The sequence below is a fragment of the Narcine bancroftii genome, chromosome 3 (assembly GCF_036971445.1).
Source record: "Narcine bancroftii isolate sNarBan1 chromosome 3, sNarBan1.hap1, whole genome shotgun sequence".
NCBI lineage: Eukaryota > Metazoa > Chordata > Chondrichthyes > Torpediniformes > Narcinidae > Narcine > Narcine bancroftii.
This window is the reverse complement of record NC_091471.1, coordinates 325,202,199-325,214,622: the sequence shown is the minus strand read 5'-3', so window position 1 is coordinate 325,214,622 and position 12,424 is coordinate 325,202,199. Positions and strand designations below refer to the sequence as shown.

General features: G+C 45.0%; 1 protein-coding gene across 1 annotated transcript in view; it reads right to left on the bottom strand.

The window, feature by feature from the left end:
- LOC138756561 (uncharacterized) overlaps positions 1–12,424 on the bottom strand; it is a 123,640-nt gene that overhangs the window by 56,069 nt on the left and 55,147 nt on the right. Inside the window, exons 2-3 of the mRNA XM_069922999.1 lie at positions 10,799–10,849; positions 4,440–4,556 (exon numbers count right to left, since the gene is read on the bottom strand). Coding sequence (XP_069779100.1) covers positions 4,440–4,556; positions 10,799–10,849 — 168 coding nt within the window. The remainder of the gene's footprint in view (positions 1–4,439; positions 4,557–10,798; positions 10,850–12,424) is intronic.

Sequence of the window (12,424 nt, the reverse complement as noted above, 5' to 3'; positions counted from 1 at the left end):
GGAAATTATTGCAAAAGCTTTGGTGAACAGGCTGGTGAAACATCTGTCGAAGTTAATGAACCCAGGTCAGGTGGGTTTCATAGAAGAAAAGAAAAGAGACAATGAGCAAAAAAAAAACCAAAAAAAAATTGTGTGTTGTACATCTAGCACAGTTAAGGGTGGACCCGGGAGTGTCCATATCTTGGATGTGGAGAAATTGGAGCGGGATTTTCCGTTTAAGATGTTGGAGAAATTCGAACAGGTATGAACATTTATGAATTAGGTTAAGGCTGTTCACCATAAACCTCAAGCCAAAATTATTACAAACGGGCAGATGTCTCCATTTTTGTTCCCTTGAACCGATCAAGTAGACAGGGTTGTCCTTTGACCCCAGAGCTATTTATATTAGCATGGAGCTGCTGGTGGAAGCCATTGGGTGGGATCCAGACACAAGGAGTTCAAGGTGGACCAGGTGGAACACCAAATCAGCCTTTTTGATGAAGATGATGTGGTATTATATTTGACGAATCATGGGAGATCGTTGGCTGGGCTGAGGACCAGACTGGAGGATTATGGGAAGGTTTCGGGGACGGAGTAAATTTGGATAAAAGTGAGGTTATGCCTCTGGAAAATGGGAATTCTGATCAATATCAATGTAGCAGTGAGTTTGAGTGGCCAAGGGAAGGCATAAAGAACTTGGGGGTCAAATTACTTATGTAATTTGTATGATGTCAATTATATTCTCTTGCTCTGCAAGATTGAGGAGGACCTGGTGAAATGGAGGACTCTGCCCATTGCATTGATGGGAAGAGTTAACTATGTCAAAATTGAGGTGATGGTGACAGGCTTCAATCCCAGTCATTACCTCAGGGATTTTTAAAGGTGCTTAACGAATGTGCCAGGACATGTCTGTGGAATGAGAAAGTGGCTAAAATCTCCATGGAAGAGTTAACATAGGATTATAAATTGGGGGTTTAAAGTTACCTGACTTCAAAAAGTATTATTGGGCATATAAAACAAGATTTATCGCCTTGCCCTTTGAAGGAGAAGGGCCCCCAGTGTGGATCCATATTGGGCTGCAATTGTTAGGTGAAGAGATAGCCAAAAAAAATGGATAACCTCATCCTAAAACATATACATCAGAAGTGGAAAAGGATAAAGCAAGGTATTGAATGGAATGTGGTACATACCCCAAAATGCCCCTGGCTTAGAATAATTTAATACCCTTGACTCTGGTTAATAAGATACTGGACACCTGGTGCCAGAGTGAGATCAGGTGTATTGATTGTTATTGGAAAAGGGCAGCTTATGTCATTTGAGCAATTGAGAAACAAGTATAATTTATCCAACAGAACATTCTTCTGATATCTGCAAATAAGATCTTTTGTGAGGGTAAAATTGGGACCAGCAATGATTGGAGCGATGTGGACATTCTAATTTGAAAGGGGATTATTTCCAAGATATATTACATATTCTAAAGTGAGGATCCAAAACCAGGCTTACAAAGGTTGAGGGAGAGATGGGAGTGGGACTGAGGTACAACAATCATTGAAGAATGGTGGCAGGACCTGTGTCTGGACAGTGTGACCAGGGTTGTCAACGTCAGTGCAGTATAATTTCCTACACCAATTGTACCTTACAGCTCAGAAACTACACAAACCAAAATCTGAGATCTCAAAAATGTGTTTTAGATGTGGCGAGGAGGTGGGAACTTTCATCCACTCTGCCTGGCTGTGCTCAAAGGTGAGACCTTCTTGGGAAGACTTAGGGGATATTCTTTAAAAAATTACAAACATGGATTTTCCATAGGATCAGTTGTTCCTCTTTGGGGATTTTGGAGAAGTGCAGTTTAGACTGACTAAATATAAAATTTCATTTGTGAAGGTCGCTTCGGCAGTAGCCAGGAAGTGAAATGGAAGTCCGACTCCCAGCTAAATACCATACGATGGAATCTGGAAATGCAGAGTTACATACATCTGGAGAAAATCACATGTAACCCACGGTGCAAACCTGACACTTTCGTTGGAGTATGGCAACCTTATGTACAGTACATTGGTACTCAGATAGATTGATTCCCCCCTTTTAAATAGGGATCAAGTTAAATTATCCCAGTAAGGCCAGAGGTATGATTAGGGAAATGAGACTTGGCACAGACGAGCATCTGTTCTTTTCTTTTCAGGTTCTTGGATTTCTTTTTCTTTTGAGTTCCTTTCTTTTCTTTTCAATGGCATTGCCATTGTTATTTCTTTTCATTACAGGATTCTATAGGGGTCGTGCGCCCCACAATGAGTGGAATCGAGATGATTTTGGAATGTATTTGCTGAGGCGGATGGGGAGGGGGACAAATATGGTCCTTGGTTATGCATATGTACATGGATGGTTTTGTTTATTGGATTTTGTAAGTCTGTGAAAAGGAAAATAAAATATTCAAAAACAAATTACAAGATGAATTTAGGTGATTCTAACTCACGTCTCTCGATCAAGGCAGCTAAACAAGATCTTGTTTGCACCCAACTTGTAATATTGTGTTCAGTTTGAGATACAACATTACAGGAAGGATGTCAACGTCACAGATGGTGCCAAGGAGATCTACAAGGATCCTGCCAAGATGGAAGAACATGTCTTCTGAGGATAGGGGAGTGAACATGGTGTTTTCTCCTTGAAACAATGTGGGATGTGGCATGACCTGATAGAGGTGTACATTACTGATGGTGTGGACAGCCAGAAAATTTTCCCAGAATCGAAATGGATAACAGAAGTCTGGCTGAGTTTTAAAGGGTATTAGTACAAAACGGATAGATTGAAATAAATCTTCTCCAACTGGACACAGACCTCCCATAGTGTAGATTTAACAGTATGTTATTTAAAATTCCTCAGATCTCTTCGCCTTCCAAATAAAACCTGGTCAATTCCGAGACAGGTCTGTTACATACAATGTGGGGTCTCTAGTAACATGCTATTTCAGGAAATATTCAAAAATGTGTGACAGGTTTGACTAGTTTTGAATGTTAATTAATTAATCGGGCGTTCTCTCTATCCCTGTGTTTAAAACATCTGAGCATCTATATATGGCTGTTAAAGGAGTTGAATTTTCCCTTAGAAACTGCTAAGATTCACACTATATTATTTTGGCATTTCTAATTCATTGCTCCACAACAATCCCCATCAGCAAGACATGGTATACGTAAGACCAACACAGTGAATTGGAGGATCTGTGCAGAGGGATTTGGGGATTGTTGTACAGCAGAGGGATCCAGCTTGGAAGTGATTGGCCTCATCAGACTATTGAAACTCTGAGATGTCCTGCTGCACTTGTATAAACATTGATGAGGCTACATTTGGAGTTTGTTATTCAGTTTTTGGCCATTGTACTGAAATAGAGCTGTCATGCTGGAGAGGATTTACAAGAACGTTGACAGAATCCGATAACATGAACAATGGGCGTATATTGAACGGGCTGGAGCTTTATTCATTGAAGCGCAACGGGATGAAGGGTAATCTTACAGAGATTTATAAAATTACGCGATGATTAGATCAGGTAAATGCAGAGCAGGGGAATCAGAGAACATATGTTTTAGACAAAGGTAGATACATAGAAGGCAGTTGGGTGTATGCAACGTGCTGCTGGAGAAGATGGTGGAGCCAGGTTCCATTTCAACATTCAGGAAACCTTTTGGCAGGTCCACGGATGTTAGATTTAGATGCATTTGTGCTACATGCTGGAATATTTGGATGGGACCATAAACAGGATCAGGTTCGAGGGAATTTGGGCCAACTCAGGAAGTTGGGACTATTAAGGGTAAATCAATTTTGTGACATTTGACAACTTGGACCTGTTTCACATTGTATGATTCTGAAAATGTCAAACTATTACCCTTTGACTTCGAATGTGGGAACTAATTCACGTTGGCCCGCTACCCTCTAGTCTGCACTTATAATTTCCCATGTTGCTAGAGGCATCCCAGATTATCCATGGGGATGCGGCTGGATGGTCAGTGGCAGTATTCCCACGTTTCTTTCCTGTTCGCTATCTGCTGGATAAACCCTATAGAGGAAAATATGATATAAGTCGATTATGAGGGGTTCCTGATGGAGTAACTGCAAGCAGGTTTGCTCCACTGAGGTTGAGTGAGACAAGGGTAGAGGAAATGGGTTAAGGGTGGAAAGCAAAAGGTTTGAAGGTAATATTTAAAGGGAACTTCTTAACGGAAAGGGCTGCCAGCTAAAATGATACATATGGCTCAGTTTTTGACCCCCCCTAAAAATTAGGATAGGTCCATTGATGGGAAAATAATGGCGGGCTTTGGTTCAGTGTCAAGTCAACGGGACTGGCAGAATAATATTTCGGCGCAGGCTGGATGAGCCGAAGTCTGATGTAGTGTTATATGGTTCTATGAGAGACTTAAAACGATGACTTTAGGGCTATCAATGGACCGCATGCAGTAGTTTAAAACACTTACCAGTTGACCTGCATGTCTTGTGGAGGAAGATACAGAGAAGTAGGATGACAATAATAATCCCCAGGGTTCCGATACAAACAAAAGCTATTAAAAATGCTGTTGATTTCAGTCTTGAAGCTAAAAAAAGCATAATAACAAATTGTAATTCTTCATCTCCTGACTCTCCCAGAAGACAAAAGGCAGTTCCTTCATGTGTTACACATCTTCATGCTCACCCCACGTGCTTTGACATGATCTGAAGCAGTGGTTTTCAAATTGTCTCCTAAATTCACATTTTCTCTTAAGAAATTCCTAAGCCAAATGTACTCTGTGATCAGTAAGGGATTGCTGAAGGTGGGATGTGAGTGGGAAGGGAAGGTTAAGAACCACTGCTCTGGACCCAATTGTTATTGAAATATTTTGCTTGTTAAAAATTGTAATTGGCCCATTTCTTTTGGAGTTATGAAACTGTGCACATAATGAATCAATTGGCTACGATTAAAACAGTGGTTGTTTTCAAACTTATTCTTTAAACTCACATCCCACCTTAAGCAATCCCTTCCTAATCACAGAGCACTATGGCATAGGGATGTGAGTTTAGTGGGGCAATTTGAAAACCACAGGGGTATAGTGCGCTATCTCATGTGATTTGAGTACTAGAGGTGTCAGCGTAACGCGATTACAGTGCCAGCAACCTGGGTTCGAACCCAGCGCAGTCTGGATGGAGTTTGAACATTCTCCCATGTCTGCATGTGGAATTCCCGGGCACTACGGATTTCTATCATATTACAAAGACGTGCAGGGATGGTAGATTAATAAAGTGGACGTAGGCAGCGCGGGGCTGTGGGATGGGAAGGCATCGCACTGTGGTGCATTTCCAAATGAAGACAAAGAATTGCAAACATCTTGGTCTCCTCAACTCATTGCCCCACAGGCACAGACAGCCAGTGTGTTCTATATCCAAGCACCCACTTTCTGTACATGTTTTCGTGTAGACTGTCACTGACCCTCTAACTCTCACCTTGTCTTAAACTTCACTATTTCCCACATCGTGATCTCACAATCAACCCTTTCTACCAGTACCCTTCGTACTATTTAAAAAAAAAATCCTGTCACATCACACACATTAATGACAGACCGCCAGCTCCCTGGACTACCAGAACACTACTTCTAAAACCTGCTGGACTGCGCTCCTCTCACTGCCCCTCCATCCTCATCTCCTCTACCCCCATATTCCCGACCACCCCACCATTTTATTCAGGTACCTGTGATACTGAGCAAATCTCATAATTCCACATGAAGTAAAGCGTATCCAACGTTTTGGGCCTGGGCCCTTTGTCAAGGCGTGAGCAGAAAATAGGTAGACGGTTGAAGTTAAACGTGATTGGAGAGGAGTGGACAAGGGGCAGAGGTCCAGGTAAAGGTGAACAAGTAAGGGGTCATGGGGGATACAGGTGGGAGGGTAGGAGTGTGCAACATTTTGTTGAGAGTTTAGTTTAGAGTCTCTAAACATTGCTCATCGGATAAACCTTTACTTCGGGGGATCATTGTAATGAATCTTTATTATTTCTCTCCAATGCCAACATATCCCTTTCCGGATAAGAGGTGAAAACAGCTTACAACACTCCAAATGTGATTTGAGCAATGCTTTCTGGAGCCACAAATGTGGTGATATGTAATTACATCACTAGGTCACCAGGGGTCATCCCAGTGACCTTATATATAAAGCAGTCCAGAGCTACAATCTAGCCTTCCAGGTTCGTCTTGCAGAGACAAGACCTCTCAGTGTACTTTAAAGAGAAAAGTCTTTCATCATACGATATCTTCTCCAATTAACCTTGGTTCATAAGACACAAAGAGTATATTAGTCCAGGCACAGGGTGAGCTGCGGCGGCCTCGGCCCCGGTCCGGGCAGTATGGACCGACCTAGGAGGGGAGGCAGGCCCCTCCAGCCGGGGTAAGAAACCTGCATAGGAGAAGGCCACTCCGATATAAAACCTACGACCCAAGGACCTCGCTGCCACGTCCCAGCTTGCTTGGCCACGGCACACGAACCATGGGTGTAAAGAGTGGGGCCAGTACTGCGCGCACTGCACTCCACTTAAAAGCTCCTTTGCGCAGGCCCGAGGACAGGTCCACGTCCTCCCCCTCCACGTCCTCCCCGTCCACGTCCTCCCCCTCCATGTCCTCCCCCTCCACGTCCTCCCACTCCACGTACTCCCCCTCCAAGTCCTCCCCCTCCACGTCCTCCCCCTCCATGTCCTCCCCCTCCACGTCCTCCCCCTCCACGTCCTCCCCCTCAAAAGATGCTCACAAACTCAAGCTAGCATGCTGGAACATCAGAACCATGCTAGACAAGGCTGACAGCCACCGACCTGAACGTCGGTCTGCCCTCATTGCACATGAACTCCTCAGACTTGACATCGACATAGCTGCTCTCAGTGAAGTCCGCCTTGCAGATGTAGGCAGCCTCCAAGAACGCGGCGCGGGCTACACACTCTACTGGTCTGGCAAGCCTTCGGATGAACGACGCCTATCTGGCGTAGGCTTCATGGTCAAGAGCTTCATTGCCTTCAAACTCGAAAACCTTCCGACAGGCCTCTCGGACCGAATCATGTCCATGCGACTCCCCCTTCAAAACAAGCGTCGCATCACCCTCATCAGTGTCTATGCTCCAACCCTCCAGGCGGAACCAGCAGAAAAGGACAAGTTCTACACCGACCTGCGCAACCTCATTCAACGCACCCCTACAGCCGACAAGGTTGTCATCCTGGGCGACTTCAACGCTCGTGTCGGCAAAGACTCAGAAACCTGGCCAGGAATCCTGGGCAAGCATGGCGTCGGCAAGTGCAACGACAATGGGCGCCTCCTGTTGGAGCTCTGCGCAGAACAGCGGCTTGTCATTACAAACACCCTTTTTCAGCAGAGGGACAGCCTTAAGACCACCTGGATGCATCCCTGATCCAAACACTGGCACCTCCTGGACTACATCCTGGTGCGAGAAAGTGACAAACGAGATGTGCTCCACACCAGGGTCATGCCTAGCGCGGAATGCCACACTGACCACCGGCTGGTTCGCTGCAAGCTCAACCTTCACTTCAAGCCAAAGCCCAGGAACAATAAAGCCCCCAGAAAGAGGTTCAATGTTGGAAACCTGCAGTCAGACGAAGCGAGAGGAAACTTCCAGGCAAACCTCAAAGCAAAGCTCGACGATGCAACCCGCCTCACGGACCAGTCCCCTGAAACCCTCTGGGATTAGTTGAAGACTACCATACTGCAATCCACTGAAGAGGTACTGGGCTTCTCCTCCAGGAAAAACAAGGACTGGTTTGACGAAAACAGCCAGGAAATCCAGGAGCTGCTGGCAAAGAAGCGAGCTGCCCACCAGGCTCACCTTACAAAGCCGTCCTGTCCAGAGAAGAAACAAGCCTTCCGTCGCGCATGCAGCCATCTTCAGCGCAAACTCTGGGAGATCCAAAATGAGTGGTGGACTAGCCTCGCCAAACGAACCCAGCTCAGCGCGGACATTGGCGACTTCAGGGGTTTCTACGAGGCTCTAAAGGCTGTGTACGGCCCCTCACCCCAAGTCCAAAGCCCGCTGTGCAGCTCAGACGGCAAAGTCCTCCTCAGCGACAAGATCTCCATCCTCAACCGATGGTCAGAACACTTCCAATCTCTTTTCAGTGCCAACCGCTCAGTCCAAGATTCCGCCCTGCTCCAGCTCCCTCAACAGCCCCTAAGGCTAGAGCTGGATGAGGTTCTCACCCTGGATGAGACATATAAGGCAATCGAACAACTGAAAAGTGGCAAAGCAGCAGGTATGGATGGAATCCCCCCCAGAGGTCTGGAAGGCTGGCGGCAAAACTCTGCATGCCAAACTGCATGAGTTTTTCAAGCTTTGTTGGGACCAAGGAAAACTGCCTCAGGATCTTCGTGATGCCACCATCATCACCCTGTACAAAAACAAAGGCGAGAAATCAGACTGCTCAAACTACAGGGGAATCACGTTGCTCTCCATTGCAGGCAAAATCTTCGCTAGGATTCTATTAAATAGAATAATACCTAGTGTCGCCGAGAATATTCTCCCAGAATCACAGTGCGGCTTTCGCGCAAACAGAGGAACTACTGACATGGTCTTTGGCCTCAGGCAGCTCCAAGAAAAGTGCAGAGAACAAAACAAAGGACTCTACATCACCTTTGTTGACCTCACCAAAGCCTTCGACACCGTGAGCAGGAAAGGGCTTTGGCAAATAATAGAGCGCATCGGATGTCCCCCAAAGTTCCTCAACATGATTATCCAACTGCACGAAAACCAACAAGGTCGGGTCAGATACAGCAATGAGCTCTCTGAACCCTTCTCCATTAACAATGGCGTGAAGCAAGGCTGTGTTCTCGCACCAACCCTCTTTTCAATCTTCTTCAGCATGATGCTGAACCAAGCCATGAAAGACCCCAACAACGAAGACGCTGTTTACATCCGGTACCGCACGGATGGCAGTCTCTTCAATCTGAGGCGCCTGCAAGCTCACACCAAGACACAAGAGAAACTTGTCCGTGAACTACTCTTTGCAGACGATGCCGCTTTAGTTGCCCATTCAGAGCCAGCTCTTCAGCGCTTGACGTCCTGCTTTGCGGAAACTGCCAAAATGTTTGGCCTGGAAGTCAGCCTGAAGAAAACTGAGGTCCTCCATCAGCCAGCTCCCCACCATGACTACCAGCCCCCCCACATCTCCATCGGGCACACAAAACTCAAAACGGTCAACCAGTTTACCTATCTCGGCTGCACCATTTCATCAGATGCAAGGATCGACAATGAGATAGACAACAGACTCGCCAAGGCAAATAGCGCCTTTGGAAGACTACACAAAAGAGTCTGGAAAAACAACCAACTGAAAAACCTCACAAAGATAAGCGTATACAGAGCCGTTGTCATACCCACACTCCTGTTCGGCTCCGAATCATGGGTCCTCTACCGGCACCACCTACGGCTCCTACAACGCTTCCACCAGCGTTGTCTCCGCTCCATCCTCAACATCCATTGGAGCGCTTTCATCCCTAACGTCGAAGTACTCGAGATGGCAGAGGTCGACAGCATCGAGTCCACGCTGCTGAAGATCCAGCTGCGCTGGATGGGTCACGTCTCCAGAATGGAGGACCATCGCCTTCCCAAGATCGTGTTATATGGCGAGCTCTCCACTGGCCACCGTGACAGAGGTGCACCAAAGAAAAGGTACAAGGACTGCCTAAAGAAATCTCTTGGTGCCTGCCACATTGACCACCGCCAGTGGGCTGATAACGCCTCAAACCGTGCATCTTGGTGCCTCACAGTTTGGCGGGCAGCAACCTCCTTTGAAGAAGACCGCAGAGCCCACCTCACTGACAAAAGGCAAAGGAGGAAAAACCCAACACCCAACCCCAACCAACCAATTTTCCCCTGCAACCGCTGCAACCGTGTCTGCCTGTCCCGCATCGGACTTGTCAGCCACAAACGAGCCTGCAGCTGACGTGGACTTTTTACCCCCTCCATAAATCTTCGTCCGCGAAGCCAAGCCAAACTAATACTGCACACGTGTCTGCCTGTCCCACATCGACTTGCCAGCCACAAACGAGCCTGCAGCTGACGTGGACATTACCCCTCCATAAATCTTCGTCCGCGAAGCCAAGCCAAAGATACTGCACTGGTGGTGTGGTTATTGCCAGTATGACAACATTACTGGTCCTTTTGGGTGCCCAATTACACTTAATGAACTTACAACCGCTGTACGTTATTGAAGGGTGGGACGAACGTGGCTCACCTGCAGGAAATCCACGCAGACATGTGGAAAATGTATAAATACCTCACTGCTGATCCAGATTTGAACCCGGGTCACTGACATTGCAACAACATTGCTCTCATTGCTACTTTATTGAAATTATTACCCGCTTAGAAAATAAGATGTACCTTTTATTCTGTCCAAGTGCATGCTCATTCACTTCTGTGCACAATAATCTATCTCCCACTTGCTTGTCCAATATTCTGACCTATCTAAGTCCTGCAGCAGACCCAGTGTTTCCTCAATGCTGCCTCCTCTTGTCTGATCTCTGTATCATTGGAAATCTTGGTCACAAATCTGTAAATTCTGTCATCCAAATCACGGACACACAAAGGAGTAGAAGCGTTCACTTCGCCAATCCCAGTGGACACACCACTGATCACGGTCAGCCAAGCAGAAAAAAAATCCCCACTCTCTGCCGCCTGCCAATCAACCCATTTTCTATCCATGTTATTATCTTTTCCGATACAAGCATCCAACATGACAATTATAAAAGCACATTTTACATTTCTCGAAGGAAAGGAAAATGAGCACGTAACATGGATATAATCAATAATGAATGTTTACCTGGTGTCTCTGTCGTGGGACTCCAGTTCTCGATGGGATTTAACGTACTTTCTACAGAGAAGAAAATAATGCATTTACACAAGGGATAGTGTAAAATCGCAATTAATAACCACCAACCAACCCTGACACTGTTCATAGAAATTTTTCTACTCACTATTAATTTGTAGTCTTTTGTTTCTAGTAACATGATGTTCTGCCCTTTCATATGATTGTAAAATCATATGCTTATTTCAGCGCTATCCAATGTACTAAGTAGATGTTGACCTGTCTGCATAGCATGTAAACAGGATTTATCACTGTATGGCAGTGCATGTGACAATCTAGAATTAAAATAAGTGCAATCAATTCAGTTAAGTCCAACCAATTTAATCCAACCCATTCAGTTATGTGACATTTCCATAAGTAGTTTCTGAGAAATAGAGCCAGTGAGTTCAAAGAGTATAGAGTGTAATGGAATATATATTTGGGAGATAATTGGTAAAATTAGAGTAGGTTACACACATACACACATTTTAAAACAGATCTTATTTGAAATACTGAAGAATTCATATTCAATAACATTATACAGAAAATATGGAGAATGCTATGCACATTTCACAAGTAGCTGCTAATTGAAATAATGTCATTAAATGAATTGACTAGAGACAGGTCGTCTGTGTTGAACATTTTTACAATGCTTCTGACCTTTCTGCAAAGTGCACAGAAAGCTCACTCCTGAGAAGTTTGTTTACCTAATTCAACAGATGGGAGCAGAAGGATAACTCCTAATGTTCGCTTGAGAAGGTGGGGGTTTTGTGGCAACTGAGAGAGTCACATGGGAAGATGAACTGAGAGAGAGAGAGAGAGAGAGAGAAAAAGAGAGACTGAACAGTCACAGCTGAAGCAAGCAGGAAGCTGGTTGGAATTGAAACAGAAAGCTCCAGAGCGGCAGATGGCTGGAAGTGTTATCTGTCTGATATTTCTCTTGTAATAAGTGGAACAGAAAGGAACTTTGTAATAGCTTGAAAGAAGGAGGTTATCATCTGGAGAACCCTGATGGGGCAAGTTTCATCAGGGAGACCTTGAGGTGACTAATGGTGGTACCTCAGTTGGGGAATTCCTGGAACAACAAATCTCTCTCTGCAAACCTACGAGAACCTTCCTGAGCGGTAAACATTTACCTTTTGAGCACCAAAGCCTGGTGAACTTTATACATGTTAAATTCTGTGCACAGTATAAGAATTGCTTGCAACCAGTGAACTTGGAAGAATGAGAAGTGAGATTGGACTGTGAACCAAAGAACTTTTCTTAAAACTGTAGAACACAACAGCATGGAAAAATGCCTTTTGGCCAATTTAGTTTCTTTCCACTTTTGCACATGGTAATGGAAAACAAACGGGAAATGTAGATTTCATATAAAAAAAGTGAAGGTGAACCTGATACTTCTTTTGTCAGACATTGGGAAAGCTTTCGATGTCTGATATTTGCATAATAACATGAATTAACATGAGTCATGCAATCCATAATTACAATTAACAACATCCCCTTTCACTCCATTTCTAGGGAAATAACCAGAGCATAGTTTTAGTCTCTGTAGTTCAAATGTGAAGATCTGATGCACTCAGTATGGAGTTTGGATGTTATCCC